General features: G+C 35.9%; 2 protein-coding genes and 1 long non-coding RNA gene across 7 annotated transcripts; 1 reads left to right on the forward strand and 2 right to left on the reverse strand.

Moving 5' to 3' along the window:
• Window positions 1-2,562: 2,562 nt before the first annotated feature.
• LOC104649403 (uncharacterized) lies at window positions 2,563-15,424 on the reverse strand. Of its 4 annotated transcripts, none has more exons than XR_743343.4 (5): window positions 15,227-15,424; window positions 14,375-14,422; window positions 12,570-12,701; window positions 3,171-3,228; window positions 2,563-2,969 (listed from the first exon to the last, which is right to left on the reverse strand). It is a non-coding gene; the product is annotated as an uncharacterized lncRNA (long non-coding RNA). The 4 variants fall into 4 exon arrangements; XR_743342.4 differs by having other exon boundaries at window positions 2,563-2,992; XR_003248149.2 differs by having other exon boundaries at window positions 2,563-3,015.
• Window positions 15,425-16,747: 1,323 nt separating this feature from the next.
• Window positions 16,748-21,856, forward strand: LOC101244614 (3-isopropylmalate dehydratase large subunit, chloroplastic). Its single transcript, XM_004247741.5, has 15 exons — window positions 16,748-17,077; window positions 17,170-17,301; window positions 17,775-17,945; window positions 18,519-18,671; window positions 18,779-18,847; window positions 18,932-19,048; window positions 19,251-19,325; window positions 19,415-19,492; window positions 19,579-19,674; window positions 19,815-19,864; window positions 20,192-20,246; window positions 20,339-20,470; window positions 21,060-21,107; window positions 21,241-21,399; window positions 21,505-21,856. Exons 1-15 carry the CDS (start codon window positions 17,036-17,038, stop codon window positions 21,643-21,645), a joined length of 1,518 nt encoding a protein of 505 aa, XP_004247789.1. The 5' UTR covers window positions 16,748-17,035; the 3' UTR covers window positions 21,646-21,856.
• A 1,416-nt stretch (window positions 21,857-23,272) lies between these two features.
• On the reverse strand, window positions 23,273-26,574 carry IAA13 (auxin-responsive protein IAA13). Of its 2 annotated transcripts, none has more exons than XM_010328434.3 (5): window positions 26,214-26,574; window positions 24,868-25,175; window positions 24,494-24,611; window positions 23,862-23,923; window positions 23,273-23,657 (listed from the first exon to the last, which is right to left on the reverse strand). In XM_010328434.3, exons 1-5 carry the CDS (start codon window positions 26,522-26,524, stop codon window positions 23,608-23,610), a joined length of 849 nt encoding a protein of 282 aa, XP_010326736.1. In that variant the 5' UTR covers window positions 26,525-26,574; the 3' UTR covers window positions 23,273-23,607. The 2 variants fall into 2 exon arrangements, with proteins under 2 accessions (XP_010326736.1, NP_001266067.1); NM_001279138.1 differs by having other exon boundaries at window positions 23,608-23,657; window positions 24,868-25,178; window positions 26,214-26,524.
• Between the last annotated feature and the right edge of the window lie 381 nt (window positions 26,575-26,955).

The following is a 26,955-nucleotide window of genomic DNA, read 5'->3' on the forward strand; positions in this document are numbered from 1 at the left end:
CTTTATATTATTTTCAAAAAAATAAAATCTGTAGGAATTACAATTAAACATTAGGCAAAGAATGTTAGTAGATATTGGTATTTGGGACGAATTAATTACTTAATAATATAATCACATTGAAAATAATAAATCGTTGATGATTGAAGACAATGACGTACGCGTTATTTTTTTTCAAATGGTAGAAGGAAAAAAATTACTTATTGTATTTATAAGTTATAAGTAACTCAACTGTATATTTAACATTGAATCAATACGTCAACAGATATCTTTGATTATCTATTAACTTAAACTTTACGCATATCACCTTCCTGAACTGTTTAAAATTGAAATTATCATCTCCATAGTGAATGTATTTCACTCCCTGATAGAGTGAGCACCAAAACAAATATTTTATCTTCTTCCTTATTCTTTTCTTTGTTCTTCGTAGAAATTTTTTCGTTCTTTGTTATTAGATTTGTTCATAAAATTTTCGCATTTTTCTTGATTTTAATTTGTGTATGGAATTAAGAGTTTTTGAAAATCAACTCTTTATCGATATTATTGGAGTTGTTAATCATCCTTGTACATGGTCAAACGACAAATTAAGGTCAATTAGGTCGGCAAATTCTTTTTTTGGTTCTTCAAAGCTCCAAATTTGTAATTTTAATTCAAACAAACGAAGAATTTTAAATTTTTAATAAAACCCACATTCGACTTTCCTCCATTGTTATTCATTTACTCTAATTTGAGAAATTTGACACATGTATTCATGAAAATGATCTTAGCACCAACTAAGTAGTGGGCGAAATGACAAATAAGAATCAAAATCACTGCCGACCTTTTCGTTTTGAAGATTGTAGTGATTAGTGAACCTTTGGTGTTTATGATAATGGAGAAAATAGTGAAAATATTTTTGTGTTGGAGAGATGGTGAAAAAATAGAAGAAAAGAATAAAGAATAATGAAAAAATTGAAGAAAAACTTTTTCTAATGGATTTTTCATGTGTCAAAACGCGTGAGTTTCACTCATCAACATAAATATGGTTATGGCTTTTTAGGAGTACAAAAATTTCAATTTTAAACAGTTCAGGGGTGATATGACCCCTCTAAAGTTTACGTACGTACTTAGAAATCGGACAACAGATTAGGGGGGGCATTTGACCTTTTTTTTTTATAAATAACTTTAAGTGCATAATAACTGATGAACTAACACATCAATTATGTTTTGCTAATACTATCATTTTATTAAATATATTTATGAGTAACTGTAAATTCATTTGTGACGAGATATGATTTTGTGTGAGAATGGTAAAGACTATCCTCTTCTTCTTACAATTTTATTTTGTCATCTAGTCCTACTGTACACTACTATTTAAAAATATACGTATCTTATATTTTACTATTTGTTCTTTTATTTGTTGATTGTACTCTTTAAATCAAGAATTTATCGAAACAATTTTAATATATCAGTAATTAAACCTACTGACATATTATTTTTATAAATTCTTGATTATGACATTACACTCAAATATATTATTATTGATATCACTATTGTATTTAGGATAAATTACCTTAGACATTTTTGTAATGTGATTTAATTGCAAATTTTACTAATTCAATGGCTATTTGTTTTCCAAGCACAAATAAACATCACCCTAAATAATTACTTTCTCAAAAATTATTTGGTATGGATGTCCCTCGATTGGACAATGTTAGCTGGTACTTGTTGCTGCTGGGAGGCAATGGATATCCCTCGATGGACAATGTTGAGGCAACGGATATCCCTTGGTAGACAATGTTAGTTGGCATAAGTTGCTGGTGGGAGGTAATAGGTTTTCAATGGATTTAGTCAAGGTTTTAACCTAAATGGACAAAGTTAGCTGATACTTGTTGCTGGTTGAAGGTAATAGATATTCCTTGGTGGACAAAGTTAGCTAGTACATGTTGATGCGTGAAAGCTGACGGAGTGAGTACTTTCTAGTTTCTGGTTAACTTTCTTTTCCTATTGAACAGCACATGAAAGACGTTGAAAATGGTAAAACTAAATGTCAAGATTTATGTCTTTTATGTCACAGACTTAGAGTCTTACTAAAGCTCCATGCAGCACTTGATAATTTGCATCTGGAATCGGAATTACTGATGCTGGTTTTGTTCAGAGTGTTAGTATATTTGAAATAGAAAATGCAAAGGAATATTGAATTGATTCTTTGAATTTTCCTTTGTTGAATGATGTTGAAAATCATTTTGCAACCATTGTACCAAAACTCATTTCCGCCATCTACTTACGCATCCATATTCCAGTTCTTGATTGGCAAGAATTTTGTTAAACTTGGCCAACAAGTTCGTACTCACATGGATGTTCGAGGGGTTTCTCCCAATGGTTTAGTCGCAGCCAAAATGGTAGCTCCGGTGAAATCGACTCTGCCAAAGTGATGACTGTTATGTCACGGACTTCTCAAATCGGACAATACTCCGTACGGCACTTGACGGTCTACTCACGATTCTTGCACGATCTTGTAGACTCAAGTAAGCCTTCCTCTACTTGGATCGCTAAGAGAACTTAGAAAGAGAAAACAAAGATAGATTTTTGGAAGAAAAGACTTGTATTGATATGTTAGTGGATTGTTGGATGCTTTACAAAATACAATGACCCTACTATTTATACTACTCTAACCACTAAGAGTAAATAAATACAACTATACAAGCCCCTATGTTCATGCACTTAAGGCATGACTCCTAAGTCTTCCAAAAAGGGACTCCTAGCCTTGACTAGTCTGCCCCACGTTCTGCCAAGCCTCTCCAAGGCTTAAAACTGCCGCCCCATTGATTGTTGTAACAGCTGTAACGGCTGTAACTGCTGTAACAGCTGAAACTGCTGAAACGGTTGCCCCTCCAACTGCTGCCTGCCCCTTTGCCTGCTGGCCTGCTTGGGCAGTCTGCCCCTTGCGCCTGCTGCTAGCTGCCTGGACGGGTCGCGATCTGCCGGGGTATCTGGCGGGTCGTGACAGTTAGCTCTGCTAGTACAGAAAAATATATGCTAGAATCAAAAGAGTTAACAGTCAGTACACAAGAGTGATGATTGTTTTGTGTCACTGCAAGAGAGTGATGTTTCCAGAGATAAAAATTCAACAAGACAAATCAATCTTGACAATGAATTTTGCAGTGAGAATGAATTGAATAATGAAATGCAACCTTTGCAGATGAAATACAAGTAAAATCAGGAATTGAACATGTGAAACTCAGCATGCCTCTGCAAAAGCAAATAGAACATATTAGTAAAGAAAAATTCATTGTGTTTGTTGTAAGCGGTGAAGATAAGAAATAAGGAAGACATATTAGCCATATAAGACACTTAAAAAATTGCTCCACATTGTGGCAAAAGAAAACAGTAGCAACTAACCAATCCCATACTAATTGAGTCAGCTCTGTGAATCTTTCAATTCAGCTCAATGTGAAGAATTTCATTCCAATACTTAACAGCTTTGTCTTTTGCAGATAAGGATTTATCTGTTACTAGAGATTCTCTACACTTTCTCCAAACAAAGAGTAAGTTTGCCAACGCGACATATCCCTCTAATGAACTAGTTGGGCATTGCATTTTCTCAATATCTCGTTTTATCTCAAAGTCCACCAACCCCTTGTGCTTTAGGAGAGCCTCTAACTCAAATCAAATCTCAAAGCTTACAACTTGATCTTTAACTTCGCTAGCAAACTGTGGTAGTGTGGAGCTTCTTATTGACATCAACTTTTATTTTCAAACTAGCAGCAAAAGATATTTGTAAGCTAATAGAGAACAGAGAAAAGACATACTCCACATGTTTGCTTCAAATATAAATACTCCCTCCGTTTCTTAAAAAGAATGACCTCCTTTCCTTTTTAATTTGTTTAAAAAAGAATGACCTCATTCTTTTTTGGTAACATTTTAATTTCAGTTTTCTACGTGGCATGTTTAAGGCCACAAGATCAAAGGGCAATTTTGTACATTTGATCTAACTTTAATCTAAGACCACAAGATTCAAAAGTCTTCTTTTTATTCTTAAACTCCGTGCCAAGTCAGACTAGGTCATTTTTTGTGAAACGGAGGGAGTAACTAAATAAGAGAACAATTTCAGAAAAATATGATCTTCAATAACTTTTGTGCATATTAGGACAAACTTTTTGTGTTTATTAAATTTCGGTGCACTCCATAAGGCCCTAATTAGCATAAGTGATTGGATCCTTTTGGGGAGAACCATGTTCTCATGTAGGTTCTCCACTTTCAATAAACCTCTTGGTCCACTTGTACACAGTGACTTTCCACCTATAAAGGAAGTAATTCTTTATAAGAGAAATGATTTTTCACAATCCCAAAATCTTACTAGATCTGAAGTTTGTTACAATTGTGTTATCTGCACAGGAAGTCTGAAATAAAGAGAGAGGGGGGGGGGGGGAGAGAAGAGATAGGAAGGCAAAAACTACTATAGTTATTGTGGATTCAACTCATGATAAGAATGACAAACAACATAAAGTTAATTACAACTCTCTTCACAGAGAACATATTTTTTAGAATTATTTTTTTTGAGAATTTCTTTTTAGAGAATGTACTTGAAATACCCCATAATCGAGGTCCACCTATGCAAGAGAAAAGAAGAGCAATTATTCTTTGAGTGAGTAAAGTAGGAACTATTTATCAAATGCCTGAATTATTTGAAGTGTTGCAATCATCTCGACCTACACAATGTGTGAGGGAAAGGGTAGGGTTGGCTCTGTAGAAAGACCAGTCCTAACGACCTAAACTCGGAGCTTCCTGGTAGTTTGAAAAAGAGACTAGATGAGATGAAATGAAGAGGCATTCTGGAGGTCATAGGTTATATGTGGAACAGAAGGCAGTGGTCATAGTCATTGCTTGGGTTGTAATACTTGCATAGGTTGTGGCAGTGATGGGAAAGGGATGAAACAGATAAAAACAGATAGAGAGAAGGGGGTTCAAAATGAGTGGTAGGGAGCACGAAGGAGATGTTAACAGAGAACAATAAGGAGAATATCTAAGCAATGTCCATGAAACAGTGTTTGTTTGAACAAAATAACAAAAAAAATTAAAAAGAAATTTCTTATTTACCATAAATATGTTAATAGAAATCTTAATAGGTGATGCTCACCAAAGCCAAGTATGTAAGCTCGATTTAATGCTCAGAAGTTAAATGAGCTGAACAGAAAGCACTAACTTGAGACAACTCAGCTTAAGCAGCAATCAAGTTGCCTTAACTTGGATGCAACACAAAACGTGATGCCTCATTGTTGAATGCCTTGAATCAGACCCGCTACAAACAGAAAGGACGGGGGTCTCGCTGCCCGGTCAGCGAGTCGGGGGGTCCAGGGGGGCGACGCGCCCCCTGGCCTGGGGGTTCGGGGGGGCGGAGACGCCCCCGGCCCGACGGTATACAATGTTGTTGTATTGGGCCCTTTATTTTCTGTTGATTCTGTATGTTGGGCCCAAGCCTGTTAGGGCGTAGCTTAGCACTATATATAGACGCTATGGCAAACCCTATTCTGTAATTCTGTTTTTGCCTCTCCATAATAAAACTGCTCCCCCTCTTCCCGTGGACGTAGCCAATTTATTGGTGAACCACGTAAATCTGTTGTCTTATTTTTCGCGTTTATATTTTCTCGTATTATCTCAAATTCCGCACAACACTCATAATTGGCGATCAACAGTCAGGAAGATGTGCTTTATCGATTGAATCGTGGTGCAGAATTCTGTCAAGCAGACCACTGCCGATAATGCAGTCAAGCAATCTCAGCTGATTGCAGCCCTAGATGTGATAGAGATTGTGAGTAATATATGGGGAAAATATTATTGAATTGTGTATCTAAATTGTTACATTAATATCCTATTTATACACTACATTGGAATCCTTTTCCGACTAGGATTCCTATAGCTAATCCTATTCTAAGTAGGAATACTTATTTCTATTCTAACACTCCCCACTCCTCCTCAAACTGGTGCATACAAATCATATGTACCTTGTTTGTTACAAATGTAATTAATACGAGGACATGTGAGGGACTTGGTGAAGATATCTGCAAGTTGATCATTTGACTTCACAAATTTCGTAACAATATCTCCAGAGAGTATCTTTTCTCTAACAAAGTGTCAGTCAATCTCAATGTGCTTAGTCCTTTCATGAAAGGCTGGATTTGATGCGATATGAAGAGCCGCTAGATTATCACACACCGGTTCCATCTGATCAATTTTGCCAAATTTTAGTTCTCCCAGCAACTGTTTGTGATCCAAACTAGCTCACAAGTTGTTGTCGCCATTGCTCGATATTCTGATTCTGCACTAGATCGAGCAACCACATTCTGTCGAACATCTGTCAAAGGTTGATCTTGCTCAATTAGCGTCAGTATATCCAATGATATGCTCATTGCCTTGATCATCAAAGAGTAGTCCTTTACTGGGAGCTGACTTAATATATCGCAAAATACGAACAACTGCTTCCCAGTGACTATCACAAGAGGAAGTCATAAACTGACTTAAAACACTCACGGAAAAAGAGATGTCAGGTCTAGTCACTCTAGGTCTAGTCACTCTGTGAGATAATTCAACTTTCCAACAAGCCGTCTATACCTTTCAGGATTACTACGTGGCTCCCCCTGTCCTGGAAGGAGTTTAACATTCGGATCCATAGGAGTGTCAATAGGTCTACATTCCATCATTCCCGTCTCCTCAAGAATGTCTAGGCATACTTGCGCTGAGAAATAACAATACATGATCTAGACTGAGCAACCTCAATACCTAGAAAATACTTCATTCAATCTGCCAAGGTCTTTCTTATATTGAAAAAGTACATTAAAAGATCACCCATCAAAAATTGGATTATCCAGCAAATGATTTGTGTTACTAAGGGCAAAATTTGTGATTTTTTTGTTAAAAAATATAGTTAACCGACTTTAGTGAAAAAGACTCATATTTATATGACCATCTATGAAAATTACCCATTTAGTACCTCAATTAGAACAAATTGGAGTTCGGGTATCTAAATGAATTTCGCTGATAACTTCGAGGGGCCATAGATATATATATATTAAACTAACAAATAATAATAATAAAAGTAGTGTTACCTTCTCAAAAAAAAAAGATAATAATAATTAAGTTCCACTTCCTTCCATTTCTTCTGTATCTTGAAATTGGTCACTTAATTCGTATTCATATGAAATTAGTTAATCAAGTGTTACCTTCTCAAAAAAAGGATAATAATAATTAAGTTCCTTCCAAATTTTTTTCTGTATATTGAAAATTGGTAGCTTAATTTATAACTTATATGAAATTTGGTAATCAATTGTTACCTTCTCAAAAAAAGGATAATAATAATTAAGTTCCTTCCATTTTTTTCTGTATATTGAAAATTGGTAGCTTAATTTATAACTTATATGAAATTTGGTAATCAATTGTCACCTTCTCAAAAAAAGGATAATAATAATTAAGTTCCTTCCATTTCTTCTGTATCTTGAAAATTGGTAGCTTAATTAATAACTCATATGAAATAAGGTAATCAAAACCTCTATAAATACCCAAGTGCTTAACATTTTATTTTCATCACATTTTTCATAAAGTTGAGCATCACCTCATTAGGTTAGTTTAATTATTTATATTTCTTCACATTGTTTGTTCCTATAGAAGTTGAATCTCTCTGTCGCTACTTCTTACAGTCGTTGTAGAGAGGCGTAACAACTACATCTTTTCTGTTTTTTCTAATGATTAATTAACTTTAGATATGTCCTTCGGGATGGCTCAGTAGGTTTGGAGGGTGTTTATCCACACGGATGACCCGGGATGGATCCCCCTCAATACCTACTAAGTCGAGCTTGTCGCATGGGGCTTGCCTAGTGCGATTTAAATCCCCCTGTGTAGCTTACAGGCTATTACACAGTGGGGAGTTTACCCAGAGCGCACAAAACACTCACCCGAAGGACAGAGGTTGTAGAGGTTGCGTGTTATTCTGGGGCTCCAAAAATTGACTGTGGAAATGCCCTTGCTTATCCTATCCTGATATCTGCATCATCTATAATTAATTGTTGTTTTATAGATATAAGTGTTATAGAAAGGTTTGACTTTAATAACTAATTATTTTCCCTTTTTTTAACAATTATTTAACAGCGGAAATGGCTTCGAACTCTGGTCACAGTGATGGTCGCATGCGCGAAATCTGTTTGGAGCTAGAGGATGTACGCCACCACTTAAGAGGGTTGGAGCTGCAAATGCGAGATGCTAGATCAGCATACAACCTTAGAGATTTTGGTATTCTGCTGCATAGGCGTGCTACTTATCTGGAAAGAGAAGCTGAGCTTGAAAAGGAACTCAAGACTAAATTTAACTTTTTTTACCGTAGGTTTCTGTAGTTGATTTTTATTTTCTTCCCTATATGTAGGAAGATCATAGGAATTGTTACAATAATTGAATGTTGGGAGTTAAACTGAAAAAGTTAATAAAGACAAGGGAATTTAATTCTCTTTGGATTTGAAAACCTACACCTAAATGATGTATTTGCTTTAACGTATATGTATGTTTTCTGCTTTCTTTATAACATATTTTAGGAAAAATCACTACAATATGAAAACATGATAGCATAAACCACAACTATCATTACACCAATAATAAAAACATGATCTATAGAAAAAATACTTTTAAGGCAACAAAAATGAAATTTAACACCCAGGCGGGATGCTTTTACGCCCGCGACTTACAACTCAAATTCTAGGCACAGCCCTATGGATCTACGCCATTCATTTTCACCCCCGTGCATTTTTTGGTACACCCCACCCTAGGACTTCCCAATAATCACCTTTGGCAACACTGGTGGCAGGTTGCTCCATTTTACTAGGTGGATCTTCTTTTTATCACTATTGCCTTCCCAAAGAAAGTTTCTTCCTAGAGCATCAATCTTGTTAACCACAATTACAGAATTAGGAACAAGGACAACATGTAAGTGGATATAGCATCTCGGACAACATTAATGAGCACCAAGCTGCCTCCTAACGATAAGTACTGGCTCTTCCAATTGGAGAGTTTCTTCTCAAACGTCTCCATTTCTCCATTCCATATCTTTTTGGAGTTACGTTTTGCCCCAAAGGGCATATTCAAGTAAACAGCGGGTAATTCTCCAATCGCCCCCCCCCCCTCCAAAGTATATAGCTAGTTCAAGCAAATTCTTGTCGCTCTGGAACCGTTTACTAGGTAAACAAGACTTTTGTTCAGTTAAGTTGATCTATTGTCCAGAAATAGATTCAAGGAGTACAAAAATTACTCTCAATAGCTTTCATAGGCCTCTATCTGGACCACAGAAAATCAGAGTGTCATCAACATATATTAGGTGAGATATTTCCACGTAACAGTCGCCAATTGATTAACCTTGAAGCCCCTAATCCAGTTGTTTTTCTGTGCCCTCTATATCATATCATCAGACCCTACATTGCTACAGTTAAATAAATGGGGACAGTGGATCCCCCTGCCTACTTCCTCTCTGGGAAAGAAAGAACCCTGTTGAATTGCATTTAACAAAAACAGAAAATCTGGCTATACTAATGCAATATTTGATCCGCCTAATCAACCTCTCTCCAAAACTCATCTTTTTCACTGAATCCAGCAGATAGTTCCAGTTTATATGATCATAAATAAGCCTTTTCAACGTCTAGCTTACATAGGATGTCAGGGGTCTTGTTTTTGCCTTGTGTCTACACATTGATTAGCAATTAGTGTTGCATCCATCATTGTAATCCTTTTATAAAGTTCATTTGTTGTGCATCTACCAACCTTGCCACCACTTTCTTTAGCCTCTCATTCAACAGTTCTACCTCCTCAAAAAAAAAAAACACACTTCTGAAATAATTTTGTAAACACTCCTGACTAGCCTGATGGATGTGTAGTTTTTTAGTTCTTTGGCACCAACTTTGTTGGGGATCATGGACACAAAAGTTGCATTGAAGCTTTTTCCAAATATGCATTGCTCATAGAAATTCTGTACAATAGCTATGACATCTGTACTGACCACCTCTTAGCACCTTATAAAGAAATATCAGTAACCATCAGACCTGGGACTTTATCCCCTGCAACATACTTCACTGCTTCCCAATCCCATATCTCTTCTGGGAAAAACGAGTTTTGAAGCATCTCATTATCCTGAACTGTTATCCTGGGCCAATCCCTCATACCACCTTGAGGACTCCACTCCTTTGTTTATGTGTAGAGGTTCGGGTAGAAAGACACTATCTCTTCTTTAATAATCTTTGGATCTCTTATCAGTACCCCTTCCACTTGCAACTGATCAATGTTGTTATATCTTCTGTGGCATAGGCTGCTCTATGAAAATAGCTTGTATTTTGTACTCCCAACTTAAACCATAAAGCTCTGGATCTTTGTCCCCATGCTTCTTCTCTATGTTTCACAATCTCTTTATATTCCATGGAGAGGGATGTCTTGGTAAAATTTCATCAGAGAGATTCCTCTGATCATGAATTTTATCCAAGTGAATACTCCATGCTTTTCTTTTGCATGCAGAAGTACAATTGCTTGGTCCACAGAAGTAAACACATGCTGGTTTTCTTCAACTTGTTACCTATCTTTTTCTTCTGAGTTCTCCAAGAACTATGAACTATATGCCTCGCAAGAATCCCTTTAACCGTTTGACTGCTTTGTGTCGTAGTATTAGCAGACACTTCTTCGATTAGTGGATCAGACCTTTATAGAGGAAGGGCTTCTTTTGGTTCATGATTCCAGCAGATTTTGAAGGGCAAACGGTTTTCCCCTTTGCTTTCCCAGGGCCTTAAGAAAAAGATAGCTCATGTCCACGTGGTAGGCCATGTTAGTTATAATTAAATCTTATGCTTTCCTGCTGCTCACCACGTGCAGTGTCCCGACTATTTGAATTGAGTTCATCCCGACTGTAGGATTCTTCTGTTATCCTTTGGCTTATACTTCTTTCATTCTTCTCCGCTCCCATCGAAACTCTGTCCACCGCGTACACTTATATCGGATCTCCAATATTATGCCTCTACGCACACCTTTGACAACAGTGGCTCCACCATTGAAAGAAAATCTTGAAATTCATTAGGAACCAGGTTCCTTCTAGAATATGTACCATCAATAGCTTCGAGGAGAGGTAGGGATTATTTAATAGTCACGTAGTCTCTTTTTCGTCAATATGTATATCTACCTCTTGCCTCAATTATTTTGTATCTTGCTATTTTGTTATATTATTCATACAATTTTGCTTCAGAAACATTTCTTTTGAGCCGAAGATCTATCAGAAACAGCCTATCTACCCCACAAAGGTAGGGGTTAGGTCTAAGTACATTCGACCTTCTCCAGACCCCACTTGTAGACCCTACTTGTGGAATTATACTGGATAAGTTGTGGTTGTTGTCGCTGATAGCTTTGAGGAGAAACGAGAATCTATTGTAACCCATCTCAAAAATATTTATATGTATCTGCTTCCATATGCTACTCACCCATCTGTGAATTTCCAACAGGATTGGGACGTCAAAGGTTGCTGTTGACTGTTTTTCAACCAAGCTCGAAGTGTGATTGTTCACTCTCAATAAAGGATCTCCCCATGCCTGGACTTCGCAGCTCCCATCTGTCTTGAGGCCCATCAGGACAGAATCCAAATATAAGAGCCCTGAATGTGTTGTCTTAAATGGTTTTGGTTCTGGAATTCTGGTTGACACCTTGATTAATTGACTTCTCAATCTTTTAAGGCAATCTCCATCTACCCTGAATTAAATGTCATCTCAGGGACAATAATAATTGATGTCCTCCTACCTTAAATGTTAATGATTGTAACATACCGGCCATGACTGTTATAGTTTCTTGCGCAGCAAGTGTCTTAAACATGGTCACAAAGTCTCCAACTTTTAATAGAATACCCCTTCACCTACGATGCTTCCTTTAGTGTGTCACACAGCCACCTCATTGTATTACTCTTGAACATTGTTGTTCTGATAAGATTACGGCCTCTCTCTATCCATTCGTACCATTCCCCTGATCTGGATCACTCCTAACAACTTCATATTATCTGAAACCCACTGTGAAGTGTATTGGATTGATCCCCATGAAGATTTGTAATAAACAGACTATTCTTTGTGTGTCCTAATGAAGATTCCAGCTGTTGTACATGAAACGATGGAACCTATAAAGGTTGGACACCTTGTCGATGTCATTCCAGTGAGACTTCTTATTTTTTTGATAAGTTCATTCAGGTTTATTCTACTACTTTCCATGAGTACAGTTGGGCCTCTATCATAACGTTCTAGATTTCAAAAAGCCATTGGGATCATACTGTATGCAATCAAACCAATTTTTTCTCCTACAGAGACATGTTGAATTGGTCTATCTCAAATTTAACTTCACCTACATACATCCAAACAAATATATGTAACTATAACTAGAATGCCCGAGTGTGTGGGTATTAGGTCCCTTAGCCAAGCTACTTAATTCCCTAATAAGCAACGGTAAGAACAAAACTGCAATCTGCAAACCTGAAGAATTTTTCTTTGATGAATTATGCAAAAACAAATGATGGCATCGATAAGTACGAAGTTTGGTTTGTTTACCAATTCTCAAAAAAAAAAAAGTACGAAGTTTGGTGACTACGGCTTCTTCAGTTAGGCCATCCTCCAGAAAGCAAGTCTTCATAGTCCCATAAACAGAGATAATGCAATACCCCTTCGCTGAACGGGATATTCCTGTACACACCAAATAAGAATCTTAGTTTGTGATTTGCAAGTGAAACTGCTTAATCTTTCATAACTAATAAATATGAGGTGCTAATGAACAAAAATGCTGTTTGCTACTTGAGTGATCAAGGAAGCAGTCACTAGTCAGTAGAAATGGGACTTCTAGCATAGGAAAGCTCCGAATTATAAAATCTTGGAATGAAATAGGTCCAAATGGAGAGGAACAGATAGTGATGATTTATGTGTGCCTAGGAGGGTGTTTTTTTAACTTGGCTAGCCACTAGAAGGGTTATTTTGACAATGGAATATCTTAGAAAACAGAAGATTGTCTGCTTCAATTGGTCTTACATGCACAACGAGGCGGGCGAGGATCTGGATCACCTTCTTCAACATTGTGGGCTTACCATAAGATTATAGTGGGATATGTTTAGATGGTTTCTCACTCTTTGGACAATACCAAGAACCGTGAAAGATTTGGATGCTCAGTTGGACGAGCGGGAGGAGGAGAAGCCAAAGGACTTCGACCGTGGTTCTAATTGCATTAATGGGTTGTTTGGAGAGAGATAAATAGGAGAGCTTTTGATGGTGTGGAGTCAAGTTTCTTGCAGTTGAGGAGTAGTCTCCGCTCCCTTATTTTCTTTTGGTGTGAACAAAAAGTTCCTCGTTGAATAGAGGATTGGGTGGAGTTTGCAGGTATCATATCTTTTGGTATAACCTTTGTATAGGCCGTTTTCGTCATGTTTATGAATGAGACTAGTTTTACTTGATAAAAAAAAATAGTAAACCCAAATTAGCTTGGAGTGATTAGTTGCTGCCATATTCTGGCTTTTAGCTGGAGAATAAGTGGTCAAGCAGACATGACCAACAACAGGCATTGGTTCTGGAAAATCAAGATCTTGATCATTTCCAACAAGGCCAAAAACATAGGGACTGCCTGGATGTGCATGCCTAAAATATTAAGACCAATTCAATTGTAAGACACCGCAGATTAGGATCATTCCGCAATCCTTTCTAAGAGTATAAAAATGTCAGTGATGTAAATCTTACGAATATGTATGATACTTTGGTTATGCTACCATGCTGAAAAGCTTTACTCATTTCTCACAACTAACATTTTTGCATCTTAGCAGATATTAGTAGATTCAACTGACATGAAAAAATCCAAGTGATATAAAAATAAATATAATCGCACCCACAAATAATATTGTACTTGTAAGAAATCTTGAGCTATTCATAAGTAATTAGCCTGATATAAATTGGCTCTTACGAGCACGAGCTTGAGTTGGACCCTGAACTTCCTCCACGACACACTACAAATGCAAACATTACACAGCTGTACAAATTACTAAATCTGTTTTGTGCATGACTAAAAGGAAGTGAGGACAGAGAGGCACTTGAAGCTATATGTGGAAAAAAGAGTAGGAGGGAAGTAGGAAGATATCAAGTTAAATGGTCGAAAGAACATCATAAGAAATCAGCACTTCAAGGCATTAATCAGATCATAACTTCACTCACAAAAGACATCATTTTAATTCTTCAAGAGAAAAAGCCAACTCTGACAAGTTCATTAGCATACCAATTTAAAGTTCCACTTCACCACTCATGTATAAGAAATATATAAGAACTTATCCAACAAAAGGTATAATGAAAGTTCCAACTGACAGTTTGGGGATGGCACTAACCACAGAGAAACCATTACGTGTGAGATCATCCAGCGTCTGTCTTAGATTCTGCAAAAAAAAAAAAAGTAACACAGTTTACATGACAAAGGGAGACGGAATAAAATTAAATAGATACCATAAATTTATCTTGAAACGACAACTTAGGGACATCAGAAAACTCAGCATACTCTGCTGGCAGTTTCTCGGGTATAATCGCGCAGGAGGATGACAGAATAGAAGTGCACAAATTTTATTTTATACAACAAATTCTTGCTTCTGAGCTTCCACAAACCACCCCACACTTAACTAAACCAAAAATTAGTGACCTTTCTTCACACCAAGAAACAAATACATAAAAAGCTTTCTTCACACCAAGAAACAAATACATAAAAAGCTTTCAACTTTAAGCAAGTAGAAAAACCCCATCTTTTTCAAACAACATAACAAATTCTTGTCTTCTGAGCCTCCACAAACAACCCCACCCTTAACAAACCCAACAATTACTGACCTTTTCTCCACACCAAGAAACAGATACATAAAAAGCTTTTAACTTTTTATGCAAGAAGAAAATTCACATCTTTTTCAAACAATATAACAAATTCTTGCCTTCTGAGCTTCCACAAACCACCCCACCCTCAACTAACCCAACAATTACCGACCTTTTCTCCACGCCAAGAAACAAATACATAAAAAGCTTTTAACTTTATGCAAGTAGAAAAATCCCATCTTTTTCAAATAAGATAACAATTCATGCTAATGCCTTCTGAGCTTCCACAAACCACCCCGTCTCCACAAGTAGTGACATTTTCTCCACACCAAGATACAATTACATAAAAAGCTTTCAACTTTATGCAAGAAAATGGAAGAACTTACAGAGTATGTGGAGAGAAAGACAAGAAACGCCGGCGAAGTGGTGGACGGATGACGTGATTGTTCTACCATTTCTCCAATCATCAACCTATTCCATCTCTGAGATATAGTGTTTCAGTGCGTTTGGAGATATGACATAAGCATTGATAGTTGGAGAAGGGAAGAAAATTTAATTATTTTTGCTGAATAGTGTCAATTTATTAAATTTATATGTGTAACTTATAATTTTAGTCATCAAGTACTATTTATCAATGCATTTGTCTTATATTTTACTATTTTAATTTTTTATTTATTGATTATACTCCTTATGAACCAAACATTTATCAAAACCAATTTTATATCTCACATAATGATAAAATTTACCAATATAATATTTTTCTTAATTACTGATTATGATATTATGCTCGAATATATTATTATTAATATTACTATCGTATTTATGATAAATTATCCTACACATCTTTGTAATGTGATTTAATTGCAAATATTACTAATTCCATATCCATTCGTATTCAAAGCACAAATGAATATCACCTAGTAATAATCACACCCTCCGTCTAACTATAGTTGCCATTATATTATTTTTAGATATTCAATAATATTGTTCATTCTTCATATTAATTATATATATTTTAAAAAATATAATAAAATTGTCCTTTTATTTATAATTTTTTCAAAATACGCAAAATTGAACAAATTTATTTGTAATTTCATAAATAAAATTAGAAGGTGGATTGAGAACATATTCAATGAACATTATGACTGTTGATCTAAATATTTAACCTTTAAATTTGTAAAGCAAAATGTGAAATCATCATGAAATTTTTCACCATCTAACAAAATGTTTAAAAGTCTTACCACGTCCGTAGTGGAATGAAGTATTGATCTCATTATTATATAGATATTCAGTGGATTTAGTCGAGGTTTTAGCCTTAGTGGACAAAGTTAGCTGGTACTTGTTGCTGGTTGAAGGTAATAGGTATTCCTTGGTGGACAAAGTTAGCCGGTACATGTTGTTGGTGCGAGGTGATAAATATTCATTGGATTCAATCGAGATGCGTGAAAGCTGACGGAGTGAGTACTTTCTAGTTTCTGGTTAACTTCCTTTCCTATTGAACAACACATGAAAGATGTTGAAAATGGTAAAACTAAATGTCAAGATTTATGTCTTTTAGCTGTCCTAGGTGCATGTATGAATGACCTTTTGTATTATCTAGTAACTTTATGGTATTAATGTGGCTAGATTAAAGTGTACGTGTGGAAGTACTTAATATGTGTTATTCTTGAAGACTATTAAGACCTATATAAACTTGCTGAGAGATGTTGATATGGTCGAGAAATTTCGTTGTCCAGGCATGGATGTCGGGTCCAAGTTGAACTCGATTTGTTCTTGAAGGGGTATTTGATGTTAATGGCATATAACTTAGCTGTCATATCAGATGTGTATAATGCTATCTTAGATCTACTTTGATCAAGAAACTGTACAATATTAGAAAATGAAGGACCTACTCTTATCTTTTTACTGTCAATATCAAAATCTAATTGGTAAGATTATACTTCATTGATCAATTATGATTCTTTATTTCAACATTCAACAGCTATACTAGTCACTTTTTGCCTTCGCACATTTTTGTTCTTTCTTAAATTTTGTGTCAAGTCAAAATCATACAAACAAATTGAAACGGAGGGAGGAAGTAATGGTCAAAAAACAACAACATGCATTTTTTCCCCATATACAAATGTCATACATGATCTCTTACTACTATTCACAAAGGACAGTTCAGAAGCTAAGTGAGTTCTCTGCTACTGGAAATGGCTTCTTTTTCCACCAGCTCTACTTATTGTCTCAGCAAGGTACGAGAATTCGTGCAAAATTCATTTTTTTTTTCAAGAATTGATCAAAAAATCACTGTGATCCAACTTTGGTTTTTCTCTTTTATGTGCAGAATGTTGTGTTTTTATCTGATTTCTCTCCACTAAATCAGTTTCCCACTCAAAGTCCCAGGAGAAGATTTTCCAAGAAAATTGTTTCTATGATCACACAACCAAGTTCAAGAATGCCTGCCACCACTGGCTCAGTTGAGTTTATATTGTTTTCTATCATATACCTATGCGTGTGGCTTAGTGATCAATGAAGTAACTTGATAAGTTTATTGTTCAAACTCTAGCACAAACAAAAACAATAGGTGATCTCTTTCTATCTGCCCTACCCTTGGTTGACAGACTTAGCTGATATGTGACGTTGGTCGGAGGAAATAAGTATCCCGTAGATTTAGTTGAGGTGCGCAAAAGCTGGCCTAGACACCACAGTTATAAAAAAAATACTAGGTGATTTCTTCCATTGTCTTAGTCTTAGTGGACAGAGTTACATGTTACTAGTGGGAGGTGACAAGTATCCCATGAAACTAGTTGAGGTGCGAGAAAGTTGACCTAGACACCGCGATGATAATAAAATAATTCCCCTTTTCATATTTGGGGAATAAAGTTGCAAACTTTCCATATAGCTTAATGGTACTTGATGCTTGTGATTGTGATTTTTTTGTTTTTTTAGGTGAAGAGTTGGATGACTATGACTGAGAAGTTGCTGGCTAGGACTTCTGAGAAGCTTCATGTGGTTCCAGGTGAGAATTTGTGGGTCAATGTCGATGTTTTGATGACAAATGATATTACTGGGCCTGGTGCTATTGGAGTATTTAAAAGAGAATTTGGAGAAAATGCCAAGGTATGCTAAAATAGCCATATCGTTGAATTTAGTTGAGTTTCATCTTTGTAGTTATATATGGTTAGAGATTTATGTCTGTAGGTTTTCCGGAGTTTTTGGTTTATGAACATTCACAATTGACGAAATTTCATGTATAAACAAGAGCAAGTTAGAGTTTGATGCCTCCAAAGATATGATTCAATATCTTACTCCTCATTCTGACAACTTGAAAAGGGATGCTTTCGTATCTCTACTTAAAATCATTCATATCTTGAACTTTTCCTCTCTTGGTAACTTGAACTCCCAAGCTCATGGTATAAAGAGGGCAAGCATTCGACTCGTGTGTAGTTGGGTTCTGTATCACCTAGGGAAGTAGAATTTGTGCAGTAACTTAACTATACAATATACCCCGCGATGAAGCATCTGCACAGGATCAGTGATTCATAGTTGAGGTACTGAGAAAAGTTGATGCGGAGTACCATGCTTAAATTCTAATCCAGTAAAAAATTCACTTGAACAGACCTTGATTTTCCTGTTGGGACACTTCTATGGCTCTAATAGTGCCGGGGATTGTTTGTTTTCTTCATATCTTAGGTCTGGGATCGTGAAAAGGTAGTTGTCATACCCGATCACTACATTTTCACAGCTGATGAACGAGCAAATCGTAATGTGGATACACTGAGGGACTTCTGCAATGAGCAAAATATTAAGTACTATTATGACATTAAAGACCTCGGAAACTTCCAGGTATGATATTGAGTCTATATCCCTTAGCAACACATGATGGTTACTCCGAGCTTTTGTTGTCGTTTTATAACAGTTGCTAAAACATAGTGGACTGAATATGTTGACAGGCTAATCCAGATTACAAAGGAGTGTGCCACATTGCTCTTGCCCAAGAAGGTCACTGCAGACCAGGAGAGGTGAAGTTTGTGCTACACACGCAAAGATCCTAATACGGCTTGTCCTTCAATGCCCTTCTTTTGACTTTACAGTTTTGTTTGCAGGTTTTGGTAGGTACAGACTCTCATACATGTACTGCAGGAGCATTCGGTCAATTTGCATCTGGAATCGGAAATACTGATGCTGGTTTTGTTCTGGGTACTGGAAAGATTTTGCTCAAGGTAAGTAACTTCTCATCTGGAGACCACATTCCTTTGATTCATATACTTGTTATTGTGTATAAGTAGAGAAAAAGGATATATACCTGTCATGAATATCTCAAAGTTTAGTTAATTTAGCGTGGATCGCATGTCCATGTCTCATTTTACATGTATAGTATGTCAAGTTCCTGCAGCTCTCACATAGATCTACTGTGACATACAGGTTCCTCCAACTATCAGATTTGTATTGGATGGTGAAATTCCGAATTACATACTAGCTAAGGATTTGATTTTGCAAGTGAGTTACTTCGACAGCCTCTTACTATTTTCTTTACTTTCCCCTTTTGGCATGTGCTACGTATTTGTATATCACTCAGGACATGCCAGGTTATTGGTGAAATTTCTGTAGCTGGTGCAACATACAAAACAATGGAATTTGTCGGTACTGCTGTTGAAAGTTTAACAGTTAAGTTTGTTGAGTTTTCATTTGAGGTAATCGAGTTATATTGTTCAGAGTTATTAATATCTCTATGTTTTACGTATGACAAAAGATGGAAGAGAGAATGACATTATGCAATATGGTTATCGAAGCTGGTGGAAAGAATGGTGTTATTCCTGCTGATAAAACAACATATGACTACCTTAAGGTAAGTTTTAACATTTCCAGTTTAGCTTATGATAAATCAACATATGATAGATGTCTTAATTACTCCCTTCATCTGCTTGGTTAAGTGAAATAAGACCAGTTCTCTTGCTTATGAACGTCTTTCGTGTTTTCTGGTCACAGGACAAGACTACTGTGCATTATGAACCTGTCTACAGTGATGAGCAAGCCAGGTATCCAACACAAAAGACATTGGTATATAACCACTTGTGTTTTTCCTTAGCCATTACGTGTCTCCAATTTCATTTATGAAGGAGAGCGTTGGAGCAATGTTAAAATTGTCTCCGTGTGACTTATAGGTCACTGTTTCAAGCCGTAGAATCAGTCACTGATGCTTGTGTCGGGGTACACTCACTTGGGGTGCAGGCTCTTCCCTGGACCTTATGTGAACACAGGATGCTTCGTGCATGAGCGTCCCCTTTAAAGTAGAAGAAATAGCTTAGCATGTTTGGTAAGATGATATTCATTATGACTTATGAGGTAATTGCCATAAATTCCAGGTTTCTTGCTAAGTATCATTTCGACATCTCAAAGTTGGAGCCCTTAGTAGCAAAGGTAGGTGAATTTGGCTGTTAATACTTTGACATATACATCATAAATACAAACACATTGTCGTAGACGCCATGCACTTATTTATGTCTCTTCAGCCTCATTCTCCTGGCAATCGTGCTTTGGCAAGAGAATGCGAAGATGTTAAGATTGACAGAGTATATATTGGATCTTGTACCGGTGGGAAAACAGAAGACTTCATGGCTGCTGCCAAAGTTTTTCTAGCATCAGTAAGATGATATCTCTTTCTCAATAACTTCACTATGCATATGAAAAGTATACATGTCTATTCTGTAACACTTGTCTTCTGTAATTTCTTATACCGTCCGTTTATTGACATGCCTGTCTTCCTGTTAATGCACAAAAGTCCCTCAAAACGCATGCCTTGTACCTTTCCAAATAGATCCTATTCCTTTGATGTATAGCTGAATAAGCATTTTGTGCTTGTTAAGCTATGTTCAGTACTACACCTAAAGGTGTCTGCGTTTTGGGGTTGAGTTAGGCTCTAGTGTCATATCTTTACATGGTATCAGAGCCAGGGATGAATCATCCCTGTATGGGCTCCCGTTGCATGAAGGGAGGGGTGTTAGAGTCTGTTAGAGTCTCATGTTGGTTGGGGAATCGTGGTCTGCATATATGGATAGACTTGAGATAATCTTCCCTTCGTGAGCTAGCTTTTGGGGGTTGAATTAAGCTCAGGTGTCATATCTTTACCGTGCTTAAATGATACTTCTCGGTGGAAGTTTGGGATGTGACATAAACTTTTTACCATATTGATCACTAAGATTTCTTGTTTGGTTTCATCGCTAATCCTCACAGGGAAAGAAGGTCAAAGTTCCAACATTTCTCGTCCCTGCTACGCAGAAGGTTCGTGCTCTTAATGTATTGTTCTTCCGGACTCAGACACACCTATATACAACATGAATGTCATGGTGGCATACCATATGGTTTGACAACAATCGGAAATTATCTGTCCGTTATAAACTTAGCAATGTTTCAGGTCTGGATGGATTTATATACTATCCCAGTTCCAGAATCTGGTGGCAAAACATGTTCACAGATTTTCGAGGATGCTGGCTGCGATACACCAGCAAGTCCTAGTTGTGGTGCTTGTATGGGTGGTCCTAGAGATACTCATGCTCGGTTGAACGAACCTCAGGTAAGTTTCACCAATGCTAGTATGAAAAGTGAAATAGGAAAGTTAATCGCGCTATAGAAGTGTGGAACAACATTGAGCTGATCAATGAACGATTCGATTTTCCAGGTATGTGTCTCAACCACAAACAGGAACTTCCCGGGGCGAATGGGCCACAAGGAAGGTCAAATTTATCTTGCATCTCCATATACAGCTGCAGCATCTGCATTAACTGGCCATGTTACTGATCCTCGAGATTTTCTGCAGTAAACGCGTTATTGTTCATGTTAAAACGCGATAAAGCTTGAACTTTTGCTTGTAATGTACACCAGAAGATGTTTGTGTTTCTGATTTCAGTGACAAAATGCAGTTTTGTCAAGTACTCTTAGCTGTAGTTACTTATATTTGCTTGTGGAATGTGTCAAAGACGAGCTGAATTTTGTAAAATCGTCTCATTTAAAAGATTAATATCTCGATATAACTTCTCTATCGTACTCTAATAACATGTTGATAACATGGAAATATCCTATTTGTGTAAATCACCCTATACAAAATCATCACAAGTTAGTTCATTTTCTAATTTTGTGTTATGATAGATGTACAAGTAACTATGAACCACAAATTACATTGGTCAACAATTTTCCCTCATATATTAGAGATTTTAAAAAAAGTATAATATATAATCATGATGGTTACACTTTTAATCAGAGGTTTCGAATTCGAGCTCTGGATATGGAGAAAATTTTACTGAGAGCGTCACCTCAAAACAAGCCCCTGTTTTTAATAGAAGCTTCAATATGAAATTCGAACATCGAGTGAAAAAACGAAAAACCTTTTTTTTGAAAGATAATTTGGAAGTGACACACATTGGTGAATGAGATCTGAACTCAAATAGTTTCATCATTGTGTAGGGTTCCTATTGTTAGGAAAAAGTGAAGAAAAAAGAACAAAACACAATGGATAGCGCATGAGGTTTATTATACTTTATGTTAGGAACCTCCTAGAAACACTATACTATTATAATCAGTATTTGTATCGGAAAGTAAATCTTGAAGCAACGATAAAGATATTTTTACGTAGTCTATAGGTTACATATTCAAGTTCCGTGAGATAAATTATTGACCTTTGCTTTACGATAAGATATCTACGTATACACATAACATACTCTTTTAAGATATAACCTTATTAGCGTGTATTCATTAATTTAATATAAACATCGAATGAAAGTATCTTTTATCATACTTTATCTTGTTTCTTTATGGACTCCACAAGGAGTATTGGAATACAGTTGTCACTTGATCAATGAAATAATTATGTTTAGAATGACTAACATCAGTCATAATCATAATTATTTCTTCATAAGAATATAAATTTATATATAGCAGTCTATTTGTTTTTTAGTATTCCAACCTTATCTAAACTACTACTATGTGATTAGACAAACTAAACATAGTATATACTTGTGTTTAGGAAGAAATAATAAAACATGACTCGATTTTAACTTACTAAAATCATACCGTTAATAGGAGGGTCTAAAAGTCGAGCAAAAGAGTAGAGGATCCCTCTACATGATTGTTTCTTCCACGCAGTATGTTCTACCCTTGTCAAGCCTCACTTATGAGACTATAGACTTCACTTGCGATATTATATTGATATGTTATTGTAGAATTTAAGTGCATGCACTATATCTCAGAAGATGACTTTAGCACCAAGCACATGATAGGACTTTGGACAAACTCAAACTTAAATTCTCAATTTTTTTTCAGTCATGTAATGATGGACACAATCCACAATAGAGGATTTGCTAAGAACTTTCAACAACTAGTGTCTTTAATGACTTCACCACTAGCAAATTCTATATAATATATATCTCTATATACCACCAAACAAAAAGAGATTGATCAACATTAAAATAAACAAATAAATAAATAGAATTTCTTGCAACAAACACAAAACACACAAAAAGTGGAAAATAGCATTCCCATATTTACATCATGAGAAAGGTAGGTAAAATTTGGGGCAAAAACATTGGTATATCAACTATATGATGGGGGAGCTTGAGACCTAAACCAAAAAAAAAAAACACAAAAAAGTGGGGCACTTTTTGAAGAGTAAATGGTGCAAAACAAAAAATGCAACCATGAAAAAAAGTAACAATATCCCTATTTCTGTTTTACTTTTTGTTTCTTCCAAACTTTTTTTTACCAAGCATTTTCCTTGCACCAAGCATATTTAGATAGGTTTTCCTTTGTGTTTCTCTTGCTTCTGAGGGATTCTTGGAGCTGAAAGTAAACCAATAACTAGTGTTAGAGCTAAGGAAACAAAATGACAAAAAGGTTATATTGCTCGGACTCTCCAAAAATGCACTACTTTTGGATTTGGAGGATCTAACACACCCTGCACCTCGGAGTACTTTTGAAGAGTTTTCGAGTAATATAACAAAAGGAGAGGTTGAGTGTGTTCTTTTGGCATGGCTATGTACATACCAAGTCCATTAGCCTCAGAAGTCCTCATGATTCTTAGCCTTTTCACAGTGTTGAGAAACATCCTATATAACACATGAAAGTATTAGAACATATAAAGAACTAGAGTGGGGAGCTAGAAATGATAACAACTTGATTTTGCATAAATGAAGATCATACTTTCTATGCTACTTTTTCATGACGTGTAGGGCCCGTTTAAGGAAAAAACACACTTTCCAAGAATTTCTTCATTTTCAAGACTCAAACATGAGACCTCTAGTTAGAGATGGACCGATTACATATATCTAACCACATCAAGGTTGATGGTGTTTCTCCATGCTACTGATGTACTATGGATATCCTTTATACTGATAGTTTTATGCCCCTATTGTTTTATTCGTTTTCGTTTTGTACTTCCTCGTTGGATGATGAAGGTGTGATCATTTGCTTTCATGAATTAGGTCCACCAAAAGCACCATGCATATAATATGATATTATATATATATATACATGAGAATTGAGATCATCAATACCTCATGTTTGCTAATATATTCTCTTCTTTTTTTTGGTTTGTGGGGCTTGATGAGAACTTAGGCTTCTAATATTTCGATGCTTTTTGCAAAAATGACATAGTACTAATTAACGGAATTTCTTACCCGAATGGAACATCTCCAACAAGCATCCAGTCTCCTTCTTTATCCTCATATGTGAGCACAAATTCAGATGATCCATCCAAGAGCTTAAAAGACTTAGTTGCTTGTTCCTTTTCACCGCCTATAAAAAAAAATGGAACATCAACAATCACTTCATAACAAAAACATCACAAAACATGCAACCGATTTGTTTCATTTAGTCCTTTTTCTACCGTAAAACATGGCGTGGAATAGGGTATTCCACGCCTATGTAGTATGTATAATGCATGGGAGAAACAAATAACTACGCTTGATCTTAGCCAAAGGCCGAGAAAACTAGTATTTAGAGCCAATTTAAGTAACGAAACAAGAAGTAAACTTCGAAACAGAACCCGTACTTTTGGTAGATTTAAAGAACATATCCTCCAAGGTTTCGGCTAACGATTCATAGCAAGTATGAGCATTCAAATCCACCTTTCTTCCAATAGGCAAACCATCCATATTCACCTTCACAAAACCAAGATGCCCCTTTTCTTTAACCGATGCTGCATCATCCTTAGTGTTCCCATGATTGATCTTCTTCTTCGAGTGCTCCTTCTTATCGTTCCCGCCAACTCCCTTCTCATCATCAGCATTTAGAACCTTTGATTGATTAACCAAGCTGTTCATTCTGTATGCCCTTATGGGTGGCCATCCCACAACCTGACTGCTTTTAGAAATCAAAATAAATGAATCATCAATTATATACTCAATCATCCATCAAGATCCAAATTCATGAACTTAGTTATCTAAGCTAAAATGAACAAGTCAAAAGAAAAGAGTTAAGAAAGAGAGGAAAGAGGGCATATGAAATTTTGCAAAATGATTTTCTTTTTCTTTTCAAAAAAGTACAAAAAGAAATTGTCAAAAATTATCAAAGTTGCACTAAAAGTAGGATTAGAGGGAATATAATGATAGATTATCATAATGACTGGGCAACCAAAAGCAACTTTTTTGGCAGATTTTAGATTAAAGGTAATGAGATGAACAAAAGGTGATGCATGCTCTGCCAGCTTCTATCAGTAATTAAACTAATAACTCATCAAAGACAAAAGCTAAAACAAATTAAAGGAAAATATACTCTAACTAACAAAAAAAATCCAAGAAACAAAATAAAATCCATTCTTGAGTAGCTTAAACACAACTTTTCATAGACAAACATGAAACTAATGTAAGAAAAATTGTAATATTAAAGGAAAGAACTTTTCTTCAAGATCATTAAAACCCTTCAAGGAATACACTATTTCTTGAGTAAACTAAACTTAAACTTCATTGTTAGTCATGAAATTAATGTAAAAGCTCTAAAATCAAATGAAAGAACTCTGCTTTAGGAACCAACAAACAACAAAAGCAAAGAGAAATTCAAGGAACACATGACAAAAATCCTAAGAAAAAAAAAGAAACTTTACATAAGAACCTAAAATCATTTAGTCCCTTTTGAGATACACAATTTCTTGAGAAAACTAAACATACCACCATGACTAAACATGAAGAAAATGCAAAAAGATCACTAAAATTAGCGAAAAGAACACATTTTTATGAAAATTTATGAAATTCTTGGAAAAAATGAAAACTTTACATGGGAACCTAAAATCACTAAGACCCTTTGAGTAAACTAAACATGCCACCATGACTAAAAATGCAAGAAATATACTAACTTTAGAAAAAAGAACACATTTTTATGAAAAAGTTGTGAAATTCTAACCTTGCACCAGTAGGAGGAGATCCAACCTCAGTTGTAGAACCAGCAAAATCAGCAGCTCTTTTAGTACCAGAAACACCAACATTAATGGATCTCTTAGCTGAAAATCCATTAGGAAAATCTTTAGCAGTTAAAATCCTACCATACTCACCCCATGGTGATTTCTTAGTCTTTCCCCCCACCCCACCACCCCCACCCCCACTGTTAAGGCTAAGACCTAACCCCAACTCAAGCTCTGTTTCATCCTCAGAACACATACCCATATTGTAATCTTGCTCCATTTTTGTACCTTTTTCACTAAGAATTGGTTCCATGAAAAGGGGGTTTTCAAGAATGTATGAGTAAATTTCAAGAAAATGTATAAGAGTAAAATGGGGTTACAGGGGATGAAGAGAATGTATAGATAGGGGGGTTGTGGGGGTAGGGGGTGGGGTAAAATGGTGGAGGTAGTGATGATTATGGGACCCATATGTCTGGTAGTGCACCAAGCACTGTCCTTACAAAGATAATGAATTATATTTCTTGTTTGTTCATCAAGTTTCTTTAATTTTTCAATTTTCAAGTATTTCGTGTTCGTAATTTATATTAAAGTCTTAAATAAATTTGAATCACGCAATTTATTTAAAGACAATACTTTTAATAGAATTTCTTTTATATTCATCGTTCAAATTTAAAATATCTAATTAAAAATAAAATAATCTCATTACTATATCACGGAAAAAAACATCATTTTGGTTTGGTTTTG

This window comes from Solanum lycopersicum, chromosome 9 (assembly GCF_036512215.1).
Source record: "Solanum lycopersicum chromosome 9, SLM_r2.1".
Classification (NCBI taxonomy): domain Eukaryota; kingdom Viridiplantae; phylum Streptophyta; class Magnoliopsida; order Solanales; family Solanaceae; genus Solanum; species Solanum lycopersicum.

What these genes read in the sequence shown, in the direction of transcription:
- LOC101244614 (XM_004247741.5), top strand. Translation starts at nt 17,036, where the DNA reads ATGGCTTCTTTTTCCACCAGCTCTACTTATTGTCTCAGCAAG. An exon ending in CAACATATGACTACCTTAAG is followed by an intron (nt 19,675 to 19,814) that starts GTAAGTTTTAAC and finishes TTCTGGTCACAG; the next exon opens with GACAAGACTACTGTGCATTA. An exon ending in CCAAAGTTTTTCTAGCATCA is followed by an intron (nt 20,471 to 21,059) that starts GTAAGATGATAT and finishes TAATCCTCACAG; the next exon opens with GGAAAGAAGGTCAAAGTTCC.
- IAA13 (NM_001279138.1), bottom strand. Translation starts at nt 26,524, where the DNA reads ATGGAACCAATTCTTAGTGAAAAAGGTACAAAAATGGAGCAAGATTAC. An exon ending in TCTCCTCCTACTGGTGCAAG is followed by an intron (nt 25,179 to 26,213) that starts GTTAGAATTTCA and finishes GATTTCTAAAAG; the next exon opens with CAGTCAGGTTGTGGGATGGC. An exon ending in TTCTGAGGCTAATGGACTTG is followed by an intron (nt 23,658 to 23,861) that starts GTATGTACATAG and finishes GTTTACTTTCAG; the next exon opens with CTCCAAGAATCCCTCAGAAG.